General features: G+C 39.6%; 1 protein-coding gene across 1 annotated transcript in view; it reads left to right on the top strand.

The window, feature by feature from the left end:
- Positions 1-20,107, top strand: part of ttn.1 (titin, tandem duplicate 1) — a 142,949-nt gene that overhangs the window by 76,289 nt on the left and 46,553 nt on the right. The window contains exons 134-171 of the mRNA XM_077002317.1: positions 30-338; positions 848-1,029; positions 1,113-1,242; positions 1,450-1,749; positions 1,832-2,149; positions 2,396-2,692; positions 2,789-3,088; positions 3,186-3,500; positions 3,587-3,735; positions 4,452-4,602; positions 4,701-4,982; positions 5,067-5,369; positions 5,493-5,795; positions 5,917-6,198; positions 6,290-6,589; positions 6,681-6,983; positions 7,444-7,752; positions 7,851-8,132; positions 8,551-8,850; positions 9,108-9,401; positions 9,488-12,454; positions 12,570-12,890; positions 13,107-13,391; positions 13,482-13,781; positions 13,861-14,268; positions 14,377-14,652; positions 14,784-15,083; positions 15,172-15,474; positions 15,573-15,872; positions 15,955-16,242; positions 16,373-16,675; positions 16,775-17,077; positions 17,166-17,471; positions 17,595-17,882; positions 18,000-18,290; positions 18,431-18,718; positions 18,813-19,403; positions 19,488-19,592. Coding sequence (XP_076858432.1) covers positions 30-338; positions 848-1,029; positions 1,113-1,242; positions 1,450-1,749; positions 1,832-2,149; positions 2,396-2,692; positions 2,789-3,088; positions 3,186-3,500; positions 3,587-3,735; positions 4,452-4,602; positions 4,701-4,982; positions 5,067-5,369; positions 5,493-5,795; positions 5,917-6,198; positions 6,290-6,589; positions 6,681-6,983; positions 7,444-7,752; positions 7,851-8,132; positions 8,551-8,850; positions 9,108-9,401; positions 9,488-12,454; positions 12,570-12,890; positions 13,107-13,391; positions 13,482-13,781; positions 13,861-14,268; positions 14,377-14,652; positions 14,784-15,083; positions 15,172-15,474; positions 15,573-15,872; positions 15,955-16,242; positions 16,373-16,675; positions 16,775-17,077; positions 17,166-17,471; positions 17,595-17,882; positions 18,000-18,290; positions 18,431-18,718; positions 18,813-19,403; positions 19,488-19,592 — 13,632 coding nt within the window. The remainder of the gene's footprint in view (positions 1-29; positions 339-847; positions 1,030-1,112; positions 1,243-1,449; positions 1,750-1,831; positions 2,150-2,395; positions 2,693-2,788; positions 3,089-3,185; positions 3,501-3,586; positions 3,736-4,451; positions 4,603-4,700; positions 4,983-5,066; positions 5,370-5,492; positions 5,796-5,916; positions 6,199-6,289; positions 6,590-6,680; positions 6,984-7,443; positions 7,753-7,850; positions 8,133-8,550; positions 8,851-9,107; positions 9,402-9,487; positions 12,455-12,569; positions 12,891-13,106; positions 13,392-13,481; positions 13,782-13,860; positions 14,269-14,376; positions 14,653-14,783; positions 15,084-15,171; positions 15,475-15,572; positions 15,873-15,954; positions 16,243-16,372; positions 16,676-16,774; positions 17,078-17,165; positions 17,472-17,594; positions 17,883-17,999; positions 18,291-18,430; positions 18,719-18,812; positions 19,404-19,487; positions 19,593-20,107) is intronic.

Genomic DNA, 20,107 nt, shown 5'->3' with positions numbered 1-20,107 from the left:
TAACATAAATGCTGTTTGTTTTTTTGTAGATCCACCAAGTCAACTAACTGCACCTGAAGTAAAGGACAAGACAACAAGCAGTGTGACTCTGGGCTGGTCCCCACCAGAGAAGGATGGTGGAAGCCCAATCAAAGGATACTTCGTTGAGGTCCAGGATGAAGGCTCACATGAGTGGAAAAGAGTGAATGAACCTGATAAGCTCATTCCCACTCCTGCATATACTGTGACAGGACTGAAGGAGAATCGGAAATGTAGATTCAGAATTGTTGCTGTAAATGCTGCAGGCGAGTCAGAGCCAAGTCCAAGAACTGCTGACACCGTTATACAGGACATCCTGGGTAAGATTTATATGCATTTGAGCAAATAAAAACATTGGGACAATTTTCTTCCATAAACAAAACTTGATTTGACTGACTTGAACAGAGATGTTTTTGATATTACTGTGTTTTCATATAATCAAAATATATTTGCGATGCAAGGGTGAGGCTAAACTAAACTTAAAAAAAAATACATAGGAACAGAACACTTCATTTTCACTATATATTTTAGTGAGCCAATAGTAATGAACTTTGAGAATAAATGAATTGCTAAATATATATTTTTCTATATCTGATTGATAAATAATAATAAGTAAAGATGAAGAAATCTAATTTGAGGCATAGAACAATCAGTCCATGTATGATGCAAATCTTGAACTGGACACATTTGTCATATGTATTTTGAGTCCTATGTTAATGGTGGCTTCCAATTAGAATTTTTCTCTAAAAAGCCGTTTTAGAAATTGATTATTCTGTTCGTACAAATAACTCCTAGTTTCCACCATTTTTAAAAATGTTTTTTTTTTCAGAGGATCCTGTCATTACATTGGGACTGGATGCTGAAGACCTTCTTTCTTGTCGTGCTGGAACAACCATCAAAATCCCTGCTACTATAACAGGAAGGCCTGTTCCAACAGTCACTTGGGAATATGATGGAAGTGCTCCAGCAGAAAAGAAGAATGAGCAGCACACTCTTCCGGTGGATTCACAGGTAGAACGGTTTGCTTTTTGCAACATTTTATGATGAAAGATCCCAATACAGTAGGTGTGGTATTGAAAAAAAATATTCTATAGGTCTCGGTTACTGATACCACATCAGAAGTGATTATTCCTGAATGTAAGCTCAAACATTCTGGACGCTACATGATTACTGCTTCCAACAAGGCTACCACAAAGTCACTTAAAATCCGTGTGACCGTCCTTGGTAAGACTACGTTATTCTGTTGTTTTCTTTTTGTTTTGTAATGTTTGATGTCTGTTTGTATATACTGTATGTATTAACTCATAGTGTTAATTCATTGTGAGTGACTTGGGTAATTGAAAACTTTGGTCTAAACATTTATTGTTATTTTCTTATTAATCAATTTGTTAAATATAAAAAACATGAATGACCTAAAAATCTTTTGTCTAGATTACCCGGGACCTCCAAAGGATCTCAAAATCACAGACATCACACGAAGTACATGTAGACTTACATGGAAGCCCCCAGATAATGATGGTGGTGAAAGAATCCAGAGCTACTACATTGAGAAAAAGACAGTTGAAGGAAAAGCCTGGACAAAAGTCAACCCAGCCTGTGCCAGCCTGTCATTTGTAGTTCCAGATCTTAATGAGGGGCAAGACTACTTATTCCGTATTCGAGCAGAGAATCGTTTCGGTATGGGACCCCCACTACAAACCTTTCAGAGGACTCGGGCAAAGGAACCTATCCGTAAGTGTAACAGGTCAATGACTCAAGAAGACTAAAATGTGATTTTCCATGATGGCTCAGCTAATTGCCTACATCTTTGCAGATCCACCTGATGCACCCACAAGAGTTAAAATTGTGGATGTATCCAAGGGAACAGTCACGCTGACATGGAAGGCACCCAAAAATGATGGTGGTTCCCCTGTAACTCACTACAACGTTGAACGCCTCTGGTGGGACTCCAGTGGAGAGCAGAAAGAGTCATGGAGGCAGTGCAATAGACGTGACATTGATACCACCACCTTTAAAGTGGAGGACCTACATGATGGTGCTGAGTATGAATTCCGTGTCAAAGCTGTAAATGAAGTTGGTGCCAGTAGACCATCGTCCACAGCAGGACCCATCATTGTTAAGGATCAGACAAGTGTGTAAAATATTGTAAACTTTAAAATTTCTTAGATATAATTATATAAACTATAAATTATACTTTTCCCTTGTGTCATAACTTAAGTTATGTTATATTAGAATAACTGCATTCTATCTATAACTACGTATAGGAAATTAAGTATTAATTATTATGTGTGGTAGCTGGTTGCCTCATTTGCTGATATATTAGCATTTTTAGGTTACTCTGAACATGAGTAAATTGAAATATCTGTTATTTTTCTAGGAGCACCGTCAATTGATCTTGACGAGTTTATGGAAGTTGAACAGAACACAGACATTAACATTGTTGCTAAAATCAAAGGATGTCCATTCCCCACCCTTACATGGCAGAAAGCTCCACCCCACAAAGGCGATAAAAAGGTTGATATTGTCTATGATGAAAATATCAACAAGCTTGTTGCTGATGATAGCTGCACACTGCTTATTCAGCAGGGCAAGCGTTCAGACACTGGCCTTTATACACTCACTGCCAGCAACAGCCTAGGCACAGTTTCAAAGGAAATGAGACTAAATGTTCTAGGTAAATTATGCAAATAAACACATTCTTTGTATTTCTTCCGAATTTTATGAGCAGTTCACAGAAATTAAGTACCATGTATTTTTTTTTTTCTAACAGGACTACCTGGAGCTCCTTCAGCACCAATCAGATTTGAGGAGATTCATGCTGAACAGATTACGCTGTCATGGTTGCCTCCCATAGATGATGGTGGCTCTAGAATTACTAACTATGTTATTGAGAAACGTGTTGCCAATAGAAAGTCATGGATTCCTGTCCCTGGTGCACCCAAAGCACGCATATTTACAATTGAGGGTCTGATGCCAGGCCATGAGTATATATTCCGTGTCAGGGCTCAGAACAAATATGGAGTTGGTGATCCACTTGACAGTGAACCGGAAGTTGCTAGGGAAATTTTCAGTAAGTGCTCATATTTACCAAGAAAGGTTATATCTTGCAAATCAATATGCCAATTTGTCATTTTAAGGGAAGTAACTGAGTTCATATATTTTCATAGCTGTCCCTGGTCAGTGTGAGAAGCCAACCCTCTCAAGAGTCAAAATGGACTCGATGACAGTGAACTGGGAAGAGCCTGAAACAGATGGTGGTAGTCCAATTACAGGCTACTGGGTCGAGCGGAAAGAAACCACAGCAAAGCGCTGGAACAGAGTAACGCGGGACCCAGTCAGGCCCATGCCCCTTGGTGTATCCCACCATGTCACAGACCTCATTGAAGGATGTCAGTACTTGTTCCGTGTGACAGCCATCAATGCAGCAGGGTGTGGACCTCCAAGTTTGCCATCAGATCCAACATTTGCCAGAGATCCTATTTGTGAGTACCGCCTGAAATAGTAGTAGTGATGTACTATTGTTGATTATGTCAGAGTTTCACTCTTTGATTTCCCTATTTTTGCATAGCTCCTCCTTTACCACCAACCCCTAAGATCACTGACTGGACAAAGTCAACAGTTGACTTGGAATGGATTCCACCTCTGAAGGATGGTGGATCAAAGATCATGGGTTACTATGCTGAATACAAAGAGGAAGGCACAGAGACTTGGGTCAAGGTATGCGATAAACAAGAGTGTGTGTCACAGTCTTTAATACCATTGAACCTAAAATTCCTGTAGACAGACTTGATAGATGGGTGGGACTATCAGGAAAAGTCTTTAAATCGTTCCATTCATACCTGTCAGGCAGGAATGACTGTGTGGCAATACAAATAATGTTTCTAAAAGAGTGCCAGTGATCTGTGGTCCATAAGCATATCCATGAATGTAATGGACCAAAATGTTCTGCAGTTGGACTAACATAGATTATTGTTCTGGAACAGTAGAGGTACAGTGTAGCTGCCTTTTTGGACATTACATCTAAAGAGCAAGCCATAACCTTGGTGTAGTAATAGACTCTGATTTCAGTTTTAGCTGTCATATTAAAACAGCTACTAAATCAGCATTCTATCATTTTAAGATTCAAGATTTCCTGACTAAACCAGACTTAGAGAGACTTAGAGAAACATATCCACACTTTCTACTTGGAAGTACTACCGAGACTTCTATTATTCATTGTAAAGACTACGTAGGGAGAGGTTATGTTTAGTTAGTATGCTGTTAAAAAGGATCATACTTTCAGACCTCAGTTATAACTGTTCTTTTAGTTCTTGCATCATAAACAACAAAGCTAGTTATTTAACTTTCCACATTGTGCCATATATGCACATAAATTACACCAAACTACCGTCATGTATTTTCTGTGTTTCATTTATTATGATTTATTTTCTCAGGCCAAAGAAAAAGAAATTAGAGGAACCAAGTTTGTAATCACTGGATTGAAAGAAAATGGATTTTACAAGTTCAGAGTTTTGGCATTCAATGCTGCTGGATTAAGTGAGCCAGGAGAGGTTACTGAAGTTCTTGAAATGAAGGACAGAATTGGTACGTTCTAATAACATCAAGTCAAGATGTTTTTAATGTTACTGCATGTATTATGTACATTGTATTTAAGCATAAATATATTTCTTTTCATATTTCAGTTGTCCCTGTGATTGAGCTAGACGTGTCAATGAAGGAAAAGATGATTATTCATGCTGGTGGTGTTATACGCATCATAGCATATGTGTCAGGTGTGCCTGTACCTACAATCACCTGGAACCGCGATGGTGGTGCTGTTCCCCCAGAGGCTGTTGTAGAGACCACGTCAATCAGCACCTCATTAGTAATTAAGAATTGCACCAGAAAGCAACAAGGTGTTTATAGCTTAACAGCAACAAATGCTGGAGGAGAAGTGAAGAAGACTATCACTATTGAGGTCCTTGGTAAGTAGGAGCCATGAATCATCAGTAAGTATTTACAAATACAAAATGTCATTCTTACATAATTCCTTTTATTGCTTTCCTCAGATGTCCCAGGTGCAGTGGGCATACCTTTCATGGCAGACAATCTCAGCATTGACTCATGCAAACTGACCTGGTTTTTCCCTGAAGATGATGGCGGTTCTCCAATTTCTAACTACTTAATTGAGAAACGTGATGCTGAACGCGCATATTGGACAGCATGTTCTTACAATGCTGCCAGGCAGAGTGCTGTGGTTTATAATCTGGTTTTGGGGAAAGGATATTTCTTCAGAGTTGCAGCTGAAAATGCAGTTGGATTTGGTCCATTCCGTGAAACTGCATGTGAAATTATTGTCAAGGAACGTCTCAGTAAGTTGGTGTAGTGTATTTCTATTGCCATTTTCTCTATTACCAAATGGTGGAGTATTGAAATACATTTTGTTACAAGGTTTGAGAAAGTATGGTAAATTATCTTTTTTTATTCTTCACTAGCTGTGCCAGACCGTCCTGAAGATCTTGAAGTTACTGCTGTCACTAAGGACTACATTAGTTTAACATGGAAACCACCAAAGTATGATGGAGGATGTGATGTGACATCCTACATCATGGAAGCACGCACTATTGGAAAAGACAAGTTTGTTAGACTGACCAAAGATGTGCTGATGGATAGAAAATTCACATCTGACCCCCTCCGAGAGGGTGAAACCTATGAATTCCGTGTCAGTGCTGTTAACGAAATTGGTCAGGGCAAGCCATCCTTCTGCACCAAACCAATCACATGCAAAGATGAGCTTGGTATGAAGGCCTGATCTCCTTAGAATTATTTAACTCACATGCGTTTTACTGCAAATAGTAACCCTCTGATTTCAACACTTAAATTTGAAACTGAATGGAATGTCATTCCTTTTCATTTTAGAGCCCCCAACTATTGAAGTAGACTTCCGTGACAAGTTAATCGCCCGTGTTGGTGAAAGCTTTGTTCTGCTGGGGCGCTATTCAGGAAAACCAGCCCCTTCCATCACATGGTCAAGGGATGATAATGAGCTGAAAGCAGATCGACATGTTCAAATGAAAAGCACTCCTACCACAATGTCTCTTGGCATTATCAAGGCTAAGCGTGAGCACAGTGGCAGATATTGTGTAACAGTTGAAAACTGCACTGGATCTCGTAAAGGCATTTGCAATGTCACTGTTGTTGGTATGTATTCTTTTACTCCAAGTCTTTTTCATCTAAGTTTAAGTAAATGATATTAATGATCTCTAAAACTATTATGCTTCTTTTACTTAAGATCGTCCATCGCCACCAGAAGGTCCTGTTGTCTTTGAGGAAGTCCATAGAAATCATATGATAATTTCTTGGAATCCACCACTTGATAATGGTGGATGTGACATTTCCAACTACATAATTGAAAAGAGAGATGTTAACAGGGACATATGGACAACTGTAACATCTGCCTCCACAAAAACTACTTGCAAAGTTCCCAAGCTTGTAGAAGGCCGTGAATACATCATGAGAATCAGTGCTGAGAATATGTATGGCATCAGCGACCCACTGGAGTCTGAAGAGATGAAGGCTAAGGACCTTTTCAGTATGTAAAACAAGTTGTAGAGGAGCAGGTGTTTTAGATGTCAGTTTGGTGGGGAAAATGTTATGATTGTAATGTTGTAATTGACTTGTAGGAGTTCCAGAGGCTCCAGAAGAACCTACAGTTAAAGACGTATTCTGTGACTCAGCCCTGGTGATTTGGAACCGTCCTCGTGATGGTGGGAAGCCTATTACCAACTACTACTTGGAAAAGAAGGAGCCCTCAGCTAATAGATGGTCCCGTGCAACCAGAGAGCACATCTACCCTGCAACCCAGTATAGGGTGCAGGATCTCGTGGAAGGCTGTGAATATGAATTCCGCGTCTTAGCAGAGAATGAAATCGGTATTGGAGATCCAAGCCCTCCATCCAAACCTATTCTTGCCAAGGATCCAGTTGGTATGTGATTTTGTCTATAAACCATTTTTATAGATAATAAAATGTATAATAACCGATAAGTTCCTAGTCAGCATTTATAGTACTTCAATATTTTGTTTTTGAGAAAAAAAACATTATTCTTTTAATCCAATTCCAATTAAAAAGCTAAAAAAGAAATCCAAAACTCAACATACATTTACAAATAAGTCTGTAATAAAGAATTTAACTTGCTGGGTAATGTTAACTGTTGGATGTTAGCATTTAATAATAGATACACAGCATGAACAATGTTTGCATAGAGCATTCAATAAAATAAAAGATATAGTAAGTTTTTCAGAAGAAATCATGGGTATTGATTTATTTTTGATATAATGATATATTATTTGATTTGTATTGCTGTTTGATATTTTACATATTTGTATTGTTTTGGGAACAATATGTTTTTCTTTTTAATTTGTAATTGTGAAATTTGTGTTTACAGTTCGGCCTAGCCCACCTGTACTACCTGAGGCTGTTGACAAAACAAAAGATTCTGTGAGTTTGAAATGGTGTGTTCCTCGCCATGATGGCAAAGGCAAAATCTTTGGATACCTTATTGAGTATCAGAAGCCTGGTGCAGTTGAATGGATACAAGCCAATGATACTCCAGAATCATGCCCAGATACCAACTTTGTTGTGAAAAACCTTCCAGAGGGTGGAGAATTCAGTTTTAGGATTATGGCTGTGAATGCAGCTGGAAAATCAGACCCTGCTTATGTAAAGGAACCAGTAAAAGTTCACGACAGGCTGGGTAATTATTTTGTTACAATTGTACTTACTTATTAGATAATATTTTTATACGTTTGGACCATTTTACCGAGGTGCATTCTGGGTTTATTTTATCTACAGAGGAGCCACAGTTGCTGCTGGATGCTAATATGTCACGTGACCACCTGGCCATGATTGGAACAGATATAACTCTAAGTGCTGTGATAAAGGGCATTCCAACTCCTACTGTGTCTTGGAAGAAAAATGATGGAGAGGTTCCAGCTCATTGTATTGTCGAAGTCACGGCAAGTGGAAGTAAACTGCACATAAAGAAATCCACCCGTGCTGACTGTGGCAACTATACCATAACCATTCAAAATGCAGTTGGAACAAAGACAGCAACTTGTACAGTGCTTGTTCTTGGTATGTATCATGCAAACTAGTGGTTCTTAAAATGGGTTCCATAGATCCCTGTGGCTTAACGACATTATCAGTTGTCTGCATTCAATTTTTAAAATTATTATTATATGACAGCCATGAGGATCACATGTGCCGGCTTTAGTTGCGTGAATCATACTTAGAGCAGATTAATTGAATCATGATGATCAGTTATGTGAGCTTTTTTAAAAATTGCCCACTGTAATGTAATTCACATTACAATGGTGAAGATTTTTGATCATATCAATCTGTGTTTGCCTTTAGTACTTGGAACTTAAGTTAACATGGTGCTCATATCAGTATTATTAATTGGGTTGTGAAAGGGCTATATCTGAGAGTGGCATTTATTTATTTTATCCTGTGATTTTTTTATTTTTATTTATTTTTTTTTTTTGTGACTCAGATAAGCCTGGGCCTCCAAGGAATCTTGCTATCTCTGAGGTGACAAGTGAATCGGCTTATCTAACTTGGCAAAAACCAGAAGATGATGGTGGGGCTGTAATCTCTCACTATATTGTGGAGAAAAAAGATGTTGCTGCTGAGACATGGATCCCAGTCTGTGCCTCGTGTAAAAAGCTAACCCTCATGGCTCTGTACCTTATGGAAGGTGTTCAGTATTTATTCCGGGTCGCAGCTGAGAATCAGTTTGGAAGAAGTGCATATATTGTAACCAACAAGCCTATCAAGGCAGTTGATCCTCTGTGTAAGTATTAATGAAATCTTCAGATTCACACTGACATTTTGGGTGGAGCTAGGCAAGACTTGAAGAGGTTAATTTTAATTCATTCAGTTCCATTTAATTCAGAAAATTAGCTGATGAGTTATAATTCACTTTTAATTGAATTCACAAATTTTAAAGCAGTGTCCATATAAGGTCTTAGGAACTTTATATCCATTATGTTCCTAAATGTATATAATTGAGTCAAAATATTATATGCATTTATGTTTAAATCTCTCCAGATCCACCTGGCCCTCCGAAGAATCTCCACCATGTAGATGCAGAAAAAACAGAAGTATGGCTTGAGTGGGAGTGGCCTGATCGTACCGGTGGAAGTGAAGTCACTGGATTTATCGTTGAGTATCAAGAAGACGGAGCTGCTGACTGGATCAACTTCAAAACTGTTAGCAATCCTCACTGCCATGTGACAGGACTTGAAGAGGGAAAAACGTATCGATTCAGAGTTAAATCACAAAATGCAATTGGTATTAGCCAACCAGACACAAGCATACCAATTACTTGCCAGGAGAAGACCTGTAAGATTTATTTAACATTTTTAAATACCTTCTAATGTCTTTACTTAGCATAATGTGTAACTGACACATATAATCTGTCTTCGCAGTGGCACCATCTATTGAGGTTGATGTGAAGCTCATTGAGGGTCTTATTGTGAAAGCTGGAAGCACAATTGTACTCCCTGCTGTCATGAAAGGAATACCAGCTCCAACCGCCAAGTGGTTAAGTGATGGAAATGAGCTTAAAACAGAAGGAAAATGCAAAATTGACACAGATGCAACTTCAACAGTTTTAAGGATTAGTGAATGCACTAGGAATGATGGAGGAGAATATATCCTGACTGTTTCAAATCCTGCAGGAAGCAAGTCAGTTGCTCTTCATGTAACTGTTCTTGATCTTCCTGGTCCCCCAATTGGACCTGTCAGTATTCTTGATGTTACTCCTGATCACATGGTTATCCAGTGGCGTCCACCTAAAGATGATGGTGGTACTCCATTGATGAACTACATTGTTGAAAAGAAGGATGTTAAGAAACCTTGGGAGCCATGGTCTGTTGTAAGCTCTGAAAGTATTAGCACAACAGCTAAGGTTCCACGTTTACAGAAAGGTCGTGAATATATTGTACGCATTCGTGCTGAGAACAAGATTGGCTTTGGAGAAGCTCTAGAAAGTCCTCCAACTATCGCCAAGCACATGTTTGATCCACCAGGTCCTCCAGGGTCACCAACATGTTCTGATGTCACAGAAAATGCTGTGACAGTGTCATGGACTGCACCAGAAACTGATGGTGGAACTCCAGTCAGTGGTTATATTGTAGAACGTAGGGAGATGACTGGTAAATGGATTAGGGTAAATAAAACCCCAGTCTTAGACCTTAGATACAGAGTCTCTGGTCTGTTTGAGGGCAATAGCTATGAATTTAGAGTTTTTGCTGAGAATGCTGCAGGTATAAGCGAACCTTCCTACCCTTCAGAAGCAATAAAAGCAACACGCCCTATTACTCCTCCAGGCCCTCCAAGTAACATAAAATTGAAGGACTGGAGCAAATCTTATGCAGATTTGGTTTGGACCAAGCCTAACAGAGATGGTGGTAGCCCTGTTTTGGGCTATGTTATTGAGTGTCAGAAATCAGGTTCTGCACAGTGGGACAGAATTGGTAAGGATCTCATCAAGCAATGTGCTTTTAGGGTACCTGGACTTACTGAAGGTACAGAGTACAGATTCCGCATTAGAGCATCCAACAAGGCTGGGGATGGAGAACCAAGAGAGCTGCCTGAGACAGTTCTTGCTAAGGACATACTTGTTCCTCCAGAGGTTACTGTTGATGTTGCATGTCGTGACCATTTAACAGTTCGGGCAGGACAGATTATAAACCTTTTGGCCCGGGTTAAAGGCAGACCTGATCCTGAAATTACCTGGACTAAGGATGCAAGAGCTTTAGGCAGAGACAAGCGTACAGAGATGATCAACAACTATCCTGTCGTTGAGCTAGTCATTCAGGATGCCATTAGAGGAGACTATGGAAAATATGCAATTCAGGCTAAGAATAGCAGTGGTATGGCACAAGCTACAATTATTGTTAATGTGCTTGATATTCCTGGAGCTTGTCAGAACTTGAAAGTTGCATATGTGACCAAAGACTCCTGTATGGTGTCTTGGGAAAATCCAGAGGATAATGGTGGCACTGAAATTACAAATTATATCATCGAGTGTCGTCAACCCAGTCAAAGGGGTTGGACACTTGTTTCATCTGACTGCACCAAACGCCTTGTGAAGGCTCCACTACTTGAGAACCGTGAATATTTCTTCCGTGTGAGTGCAGAGAACAAAATTGGTGCGGGACCACCGACAGAAACAAAAACAGCAGTCCTTGCTGTTGATCCTGTTGATAAACCTAGTGAACCAGAGAATTTCCATATTGCAGAAATTGGAAAGACTTTTGTCTTCCTCAAATGGAAGAAGCCAGAAATTGATGGTGGTAGCCGCAATATTGCATATCATGTTGAAAAGAAACCAAAAGATGCAGAGGAATGGGAAAGACTTCATAAAGGTGCTATTAAAGAAACATATTTCATGGCTGACAGATGTATTGAAAACCAAATATATCAGTTTAGAGTGCAAGCAAAGAATGAGGGAGGTGAAAGCAATTGGGTGACTACAGCAGAAGTTCTTGTAAAGGAGGAACTTGTACTACCAGAACTAAAAATCAAGTTGGAAGGTGTTCTTGTAGTCAAAGCTGGGGATTCCATTCCAATTGAGGCAGAAGTTAAAGGCAAACCGCAACCGGATGTCAAATGGATTAAAGAGGGTGACACAGCAGATCTTAGCAAAAGTCCTCGACTTCAAGTTGAATCTGGTGCGAACTACTCTAAATTCCTGCTCTCAAATGCAAAACGTACAGATACTGGAAAATATATCATCAGTGCAACAAATGCAGCTGGATCCTGTACAGCTGAGGCTAAAGTGAATGTTCTTGACAAACCTGGACCTATTAGAGACCTGAAGGTGTCAGGCATTTCAGTGGATAGATGCAGATTGACATGGGAGGTACCAGAAGATGATGGTGGATGTGAAATCTACAACTACATTATTGAAAAATGTGATACAAACAGAGGTGTCTGGTCAATCCATTCCTCAGCCATTGTAACCAATTCTGCTAATATAACTCGTCTCATTGAAGGAAGTGAATATATCTTTAGAGTGAGAGCAGAGAACAAGATGGGGGCCGGCCCTGCTGTGAACACAGAAGCTATTGTTGCAAGAACCCAGTTCAGTAGACCAGGTGCACCAGATGCTCCCGAGGTGACCAAAATCGCAAAAGATGAAATGACAGTTGTATGGTGTTCTCCTGACAATGATGGTGGAAAACCCATTACTGGTTATATTCTTGAGAAGAAAGAAGAACATGGCATTAGATGGACTCCAGTTACTAAATCTACTGCAGCAACATATATGACAGTAACAGGGTTGTTGCCCAATCATGAATACCAGTTCCGTGTCAAGGCTGAGAATGAGATTGGCATTGGTGATGCAAGCAAACCATCTAGAACATTCACTGCAAAAGACCCTGTTGGTATGTATAACTACTGTTCAGCACTTATACACACTTACTATAATGTGCTGTAGTAAAGAATCAAGACTTTTATTTCTTATTGTTCTAGAAACAATAACCTTTTCTCCACTTGCAGGTCCTCCCGGTCCTGTTGGAAACCTAAAGGTGGCTGACAGTTCAAAGACATCAATCACTCTTGGGTGGACAAAGCCTACACATGATGGTGGAGCTCCACTCATTGGATATGTAGTTGAGCTCCGAGTCAGGGGTACAGGCAAGAAGGGAGATGAAGGATGGAAGCGGTGCAATGTGGCAGCCCAGCTGACTGGCACAGAGTTTGCAGTCACAAGTTTGGATGAAAAACTTGAGTATGAATTCCGTGTTTCTGCCCAAAACCAGATTGGCTTGAGCCAACCAACTAATCTTGAGGGAGCGGTTTCACCACGCGATATCTTTGGTGGGCAACTGCTAATAAACTTCATGAACATAACATCACCTAACTTTATAAATCTTTATATATTTTTCCTTGTTTCACAGTAAATGTGAATGTGTGTGTGTGTGTGTGTGTGTGTGTGTGTGTGTGTGTGTGTGTGTGTGTGTGTGTGTGTGTGTGTGTGTGTGTGTGTGTGTGTGTGTGTGTGTGTGTGTGTGTGTATTTGTTCCACTTAAACAGAGGCTCCTGAGCTTACTTTGGATGCTGAGTTGAAGAAAGGTCTTACAATTAGAGCAGGATGTCCAATAAGATTAGTTGCAACTGTAAGGGGACGACCACCACCTACAGTGCAATGGAGAAGGATGGGAATTGATAACGTTGTCAAGAAGGGTCATGTGGATCTCATTGACACAATGACATTCCTTGTCATCTCTGACACAACTCGTGATGACTCAGGCAAATACTCTCTGACTGTAAGAAGTCCAGCAGGGGAAAAGGCAGTGTTTGTCAATGTCAAAGTACTTGGTAAGTACAACATTCTGTAGTGATGTAATAGTGGTGTGATTATTGCCGTTAAGATAACTATTCTGTTTCATGTCATTTAAAACTCAATAGACACACCGGGACCTGTTGTTGGCCTGGAGGTTTCGGACGTCACAATGGTCTCTTGCAAACTTTCATGGTCCCCACCAGAAAGTGATGGGGGCAGTGAAGTAACTCATTACATTGTTGAGAAGCGTGAGATAGATCGCAAGACTTGGGCTACAGTCAAAGCTAACGTGGACAAAACAACGTTTAATGTCAGTAATCTTGTATCAGGAACAGAATATTACTTCAGAGTCACAGCTGTAAATGAATATGGTTCAGGTGTTCCGAAAGCCACACCAAGATCCTATCTGGCCTCTGATCCTATTAGTAAGTATACTGACAATTAAGTAGTTTGAAAGTTGTATCAGATTCTGGAGTGTCTTGGTTAATTGTTTTTGTTTTTTAGGCAAGCCTGACCCCCCACAGAAAGTTGATGTCTTGGAGATTACTAAGAACAGTGCAAAGGTGGGATGGGTGAAACCAATGAGAGACGGTGGAGCTAAGATTGATGGCTACATAATTGAGTTCCTTGAACTTCCTAAGCCTAAACCTCCCAAAGAACCAGTGGTGGTTGAAGGTGAGGCACAGCCTCCTGTGGAGCCTGTGACCCCACCTCCAAAAGTCATAGAGGAAGAACCAAAAGAAGAAAAGAAAGTGGAATGGACACCATATACTGTAGTCAAAGATTTATGTATCTCTGTGGTTGGGTTAAAGGAAGGAAGGAAATATCGCTTCAGAGTGGCTGCACGAAATTCCATGGGAGCTAGTCTTCCCACTGAAACCAAAGAAGCATATGAAATAAAAGAACAAATGTGTAAGTGATGTGTCATTTTGTATTTGATGAAACAACTATGGTCATCTGATCAAAACATTGATTGGAATTTCAATTGTTGATGACATTTGTTCATTGTCTGATTTTCAGTGGAACCCAAGATTATTATGCCTGAGCTTATTACTGCAAAGGCTGGAGCAAAAGTCAGAGTTGAAGCTCTTGTTTCTGGAAAGCCAGCACCAGAGTGCCAGTGGAAACGTGGAGATGACAATGTGGTCCCATCAAGTCGCCTCGCAGTGCACAAATCCCACAACTTGTGTGTACTCATCATAAAAGATCTTTCAAGAACAGACAGTGCTCAGTATAGCCTTGTTGCAGAGAACAGCTCAGGCAAAGTGGAACAAGTTATGAAAATTATTGTTCTAGGTTAGTATTTCTACTTCGTTAGGTAATGTTGAGAAACCTCCCGAAAGTTGTTTTTTGTAATTAAAGTCCTGATTATCATTAATTACAACTGGCTAGTACACAATTCATATGAACAACAAATGTTTTTGCAGATATCCCTGGACCACCTGAGCCCCCGTTTGAAATCAGTGACATTGACGCTGATGCCTGCACGCTTTCTTGGAATAAGCCACTCGAAGATGGTGGTAGTAATATTACTAACTATGTTGTGGAGAAATGTGACATTACCAGAGGTGATTGGGTAACTGCCCTTTCCAGCTGTGGCAAGACTGGTTGCAGACTTGGAAAACTTGTTCCAGGAAAGGAGTATATCTTCCGTGTTCGGGCAGAGAACCGCTTTGGAATTTCAGACCCCATTACATCTGAGAGGATGATAGCTAAATTCCCATTTGGTAAGCTGAAAATGTAACAATTCCACTCTTGCAAAAAGGTTGATAATGACATGATGCTTAGGAAAAACAATTTATTTTCATTTTTCAGATGTTCCTAGTGAACCATTGAACTGCCGCATCACGAAGACAAACAAAGACTGCATGTTTTTGGCTTGGGATGCACCTGAATCCAATGGTGGTAGCCCTATTACTGGCTACTACATTGAGCGCAAAGAGAGAAATAGTCTTCTTTGGGTTAAAGCTAACGATTCAGTTGTTCGCACAACTGAGTATCCTTGTGGTGGAATAATTGAAGGTCTGGAATACACTTTCAGAGTATCTGCAATTAATCGTGCAGGTCAGGGTAAACCAAGCCAGAAGACAGATTTTGTCACAGCAAGAACACCTGTGGGTAAGTTGCACTACAGTGCAATATACGGGTCAGTCTTAATTTGCATATGTATGACAAATTGTATTATTCTGAAAACACATTTTTGTATGGTGCCACAGATTGTCCAGGTAAACCAGAAGTACATGACATAACCAAGAATACAGTGTCACTGATCTGGAGCAAACCAAAGCATGATGGTGGAAGCAAGATCATTGGTTATTATGTTGAGGCCTTGAAGCTTCCTGGAGACAAGTGGATCCGCTGTAACATAAGCAGTCAGAATGTGCCCAGGGAAGAGTACACAGTGTCTGGATTGGAGGAAGGTGCCCAGTACCAGTTTAGAGTTATTGCAAAAACAGCAGTTAACATTAGTAAACCATCTGAAGTCACAGACCCTGTTCTAATATCTGCAGAAAATGGTAGGTCTTTCACCAATGAATTTGAATTCAGTCATGCACATTTTTTTACTTTAATTAGACACAATTCTTTTGTTCCTCACAGTACCGCCTAGAATAGAACTTCCAATCCAGATGAAGAAGCTGTTGCCCCAGAGAGCTGGGTCTGATGTTTGCCTTGAGGCTGAAATATTTGGCAAACCAATCCCTAAGGTGACATGGAGCAAAGATGGAAATGTATTGAAAGCTGATCAGGACATGCAGATGTCACAAAAAAGACATCTATTCTCTCTGAACTTCCCTAAAGTTACTAAAGTTCATACAGGAAAGTACACTGTTCTTGCTGAGAACTCAAGTGGTTCTAAGACTGCAGACATACAGCTCACAGTTTTGGGTGAGTATCTATTTGTATAGTACATTTTCAACTTAAAGTTAGCACATAATGAAACATTTATATGGTGTATGTTCACTGAACAGGAATTATGCTGCTATGTTGTGTAACAGTATTATTGTCCATTCTGTAGATATACCTGGTCCACCTGCCTCTATCAAAATTGAAGAGGTGCTTTCTGATCGTGTGAAGTTGAGTTGGACAGCTCCACTTGCAGATGGTGGTTCCTCGATTACAAATTACATTGTTGATAAGCGTGAGACAAGTAGAGCAAACTGGGCCCAAGTTTCAGCCAAAGTCGGTGGTGATGTAACTGAATTATCTGTGGAGAAGCTGATTATGGGTCATGAATACCAGTTCCGTGTTCGAGCTGAGAACCGATATGGAGCTGGTGATGCCACCATGTCAGATCCTGTTGTTGCCAGGAATCCCTTCAGTAAGATGTGCATTCTCTTAGTTTTATATTGAAAGTGTATATATCTGTATGTGGGTTTTTTATTGGTTTTTGTTTTATGTGTTGCATTTGCCATTACAGCTGTTCCTGGACCATGTGATCCACCAATAATTACAAACATCACAAAAGAGAAAATGACTGTGAGTTGGAAGGAACCCTCTGATGATGGCCACTCAGCTATTCTTGGATACATGATTGAAAAGCGTGAAACCAAGGAAATCTGCTGGACAAAGCTCAACAGGAAACCACTGCTAGATAGAACGCTTGATGTCACAGGTCTCACCGAGGGAACTCAGTATGAGTTCAGAGTTATTGCTGTGAATAAAGCTGGCCTTGGCAAACCCAGTGAACCATCAAATGCTGCTGCTGCAGTTGATCCTCTTCGTAAGCCCAATTTCAGTATTATCCATACAGAGATATGTTTTAATTTATATATTATTATTTCTGTTAATATCTACGGTGTCACCCACAGAGCCTCCTGGTCCACCGGTTTCCCCGAAGGTTACTGACACAAGTAATAGCACTATTAGCTTGTCTTGGACTAAGCCTGCAAATGATGGAGGAAGTGAGATTTTGGGCTACCTTGTCGAATGCAAGAGAACAGATGCAACAGACTGGATCCGTTGCAATGTCCCTAAGAATCTTCAGGATACACACTATGTTGTTGCTGGACTCTTGGAGAAATCAGAGTACCAACTGCGTGTTAGTGCAGTGAACAAAATTGGCTTTAGTCAACCATGTGAAGTCCCAGACAAACATGTTGCAAAGGATGTGTTTGGTATGTTAATGATTTATAAGAAATATGATTAAAAAATTATATAATTCCTGTTATGTAACACATGACACAATGATCTTGCTTACTTTATTCTAACCCAGAATGTAATTTTTATTTTTGTTTCAGTCGCACCCGAGGCTGAACTTGATGCAGAGCTGAAGGATACTTTGGTGTTACAGGCTGGCACTCGAATGAAACTTCGTGCCAAAATAAAAGGTCGTCCTATGCCAAAGGTCACCTGGGCCAAGATGAACACCAACATCAAGAAGAGACAAGGAATTGTCATCAAAGTCACAGATTCTGAGACAATGGTTCATGTGGACAGAGTGAATCGAAATGATGCAGGAAAATACGTTCTCAACCTTGAAAGTGTCAGTGGTATGAAGATGTACACAATTATTGTCAAGGTTCTTGGTAAGCTCTCATGGTTATGGGTGTCTTTGGTTAATTTATTAAGTTTGACGAAGTGCAAATACCTAAAATACTGATTTATACTGTATTTATATATACAATTTATTCACAACAATGCAGATTCCCCTGGTCCGCCATTAAACTTGATGGTGAAAGAGACAACAAAAGACAATGCATCCATCTTTTGGGATGAACCACTAATTGATGGTGGAAGTGAGATTACAGGTTACGTTATAGAAAAACGAGATGCAGAGAGAAAGGCATGGTCTAAAGTTACAACCACTTGTGACAAAACATTTTTCAAGATTGAAGATCTGGAACCTGGTAGATCATACTACTTTAGAGTCATGGCTCAAAATAAGTACGGTGTTGGTGAACCTGGTGAAATAGGAGATGCTGTCCGAGCATCAGGTAAGTAAGGTCTTTTTAAAAAACATTTTCCATGAGGAATATGCCATTTTTCCATATTGATAATTTCACTATCAATAATGTCAGTTCACTCTGAGTATGATGGCTGGATGGCTAAGTTAAATCAATTAAATATTTTTCAGAACAACCTGGACCAGTCATGGATTTCAAGCCTTTGCTTGTAACCAGGGATTCATGCACTCTATCTTGGAAGAAACCTATTTGTGATGGAGGTAGTCGAATTACTTGCTATGTGCTTGAAGTTCTTAATGGCGAGGACAAATGGAAGGAGCTTCTAAGATCAAAGAACATGCAGTACAGTGCCAAAGATCTTATTGATGGAAGAGAATACAAATACAGAGCAATGGCAATAAATGATGCTGGTAATGGTCCAGTGAGGGAGCTCACCATCATAGCAAAAGATGTTCTTGGTGAGTGTAGTTCTCTCTCATATAAGATGTGTTTTAGTAATGTATTAATTTCTTGATTTTTATTACTAATATTATTGTTCTTTCTATGGTGCAGTTATGCCCAGCTGTGATTTACGGGATTTGCCAAACTTGAATTATATTGCAAAAGAAGGGAGCACTGTTCGTCTGAAAATTCCCATAATTGGCAAACCTGCCCCGACAGTCTCTTGGAAGAAGGGTGAAGATGAAAATTTGACAGACACAGGAAGAGTCTGTGTGGAATCTACTGCTGTTAATACCACTCTATTGATTCGGGATTGCCAGAGAAGTGATGCATCAAAATACACCATTACTCTTCGTAACAGTGCTGGTTTAAAGGAATCCACTATCTTTGTCAGAGTTGTTGGCAAACCAGGAATTTGTGTAGGACCTATCAAGTTTAAGGAAGTTACAGCTGATGGAGCCACTCTGAAATGGGGTGTTCCTAAAGATGATGGAGGATCAGAAATTACCAACTACATTCTTGAAAAGCGTGATTCTATTACCAATATGTGGGTAACAGTTTCATCAGCAGTGGAGACCAACACCCATAGAGTGTCAGGACTCCATGAGGGAACAGAATATATTTTCAGAGTTTCTGCAGAAAACAAATATGGAATTGGTGAGGGTCTCAAATCTGATCCTATGATTGCCAAGCATCCCTTCAGTAAGTACACTTGCAATACTGTCTCAAAATAATCACACAGTGGCAATGTGGTTTCTTAACTTTCATTCAAATCTTTCTCACCAGATGTGCCAGATTCACCACCTCCACCACAAATCATTAGTATGCGTCATGACTCAGCAATGTTGGCTTGGTTAGATCCAAGGAAAACTGGAGGTTCACCAATTACAGGTGAAAAGTGAAAATATAATATTTTACAGTATGTCTTAACTGTAAATGTTGTGTATATATATATATATATATATATATATATATATATATATATATATATATATATATATATATATATATATATATATATATATACTGTATATATACATACATACATATATATATACAGTTGCAATCAGAAATATTCAACCCCCTCAACTCCAAAGACATTATAGAGATGTGGATGAAAGAATGACAAAATAACCTCATTAAACAACAAACAGTATTTATTAATACATATTTGAGTTATTTTGACAACAGAAGTTGACTTAACTTTGAAGTTCAAATGAAAAATATAACTCTTTGTACACATGTGCATGTGCACTATTATTCAAACCCCTGCTTCAATACTTTGTGGAGCATCCTTTAGCTTTTATAACTTCCAACAAACGTTTTTGGTAAGTACTAACAAGCTTCTTACACCTCTCAATTGGAATCTTGGCCCATTCTTCACTTGCAAAAGCCTCTAGTTCAGT

This window comes from Brachyhypopomus gauderio, chromosome 4, assembly GCF_052324685.1.
Source record: "Brachyhypopomus gauderio isolate BG-103 chromosome 4, BGAUD_0.2, whole genome shotgun sequence".
Lineage (NCBI taxonomy): Eukaryota > Metazoa > Chordata > Actinopteri > Gymnotiformes > Hypopomidae > Brachyhypopomus > Brachyhypopomus gauderio.
Note: the sequence above shows the minus strand (reverse complement) of the source record. Positions and strands in the feature narration are given on the sequence as shown.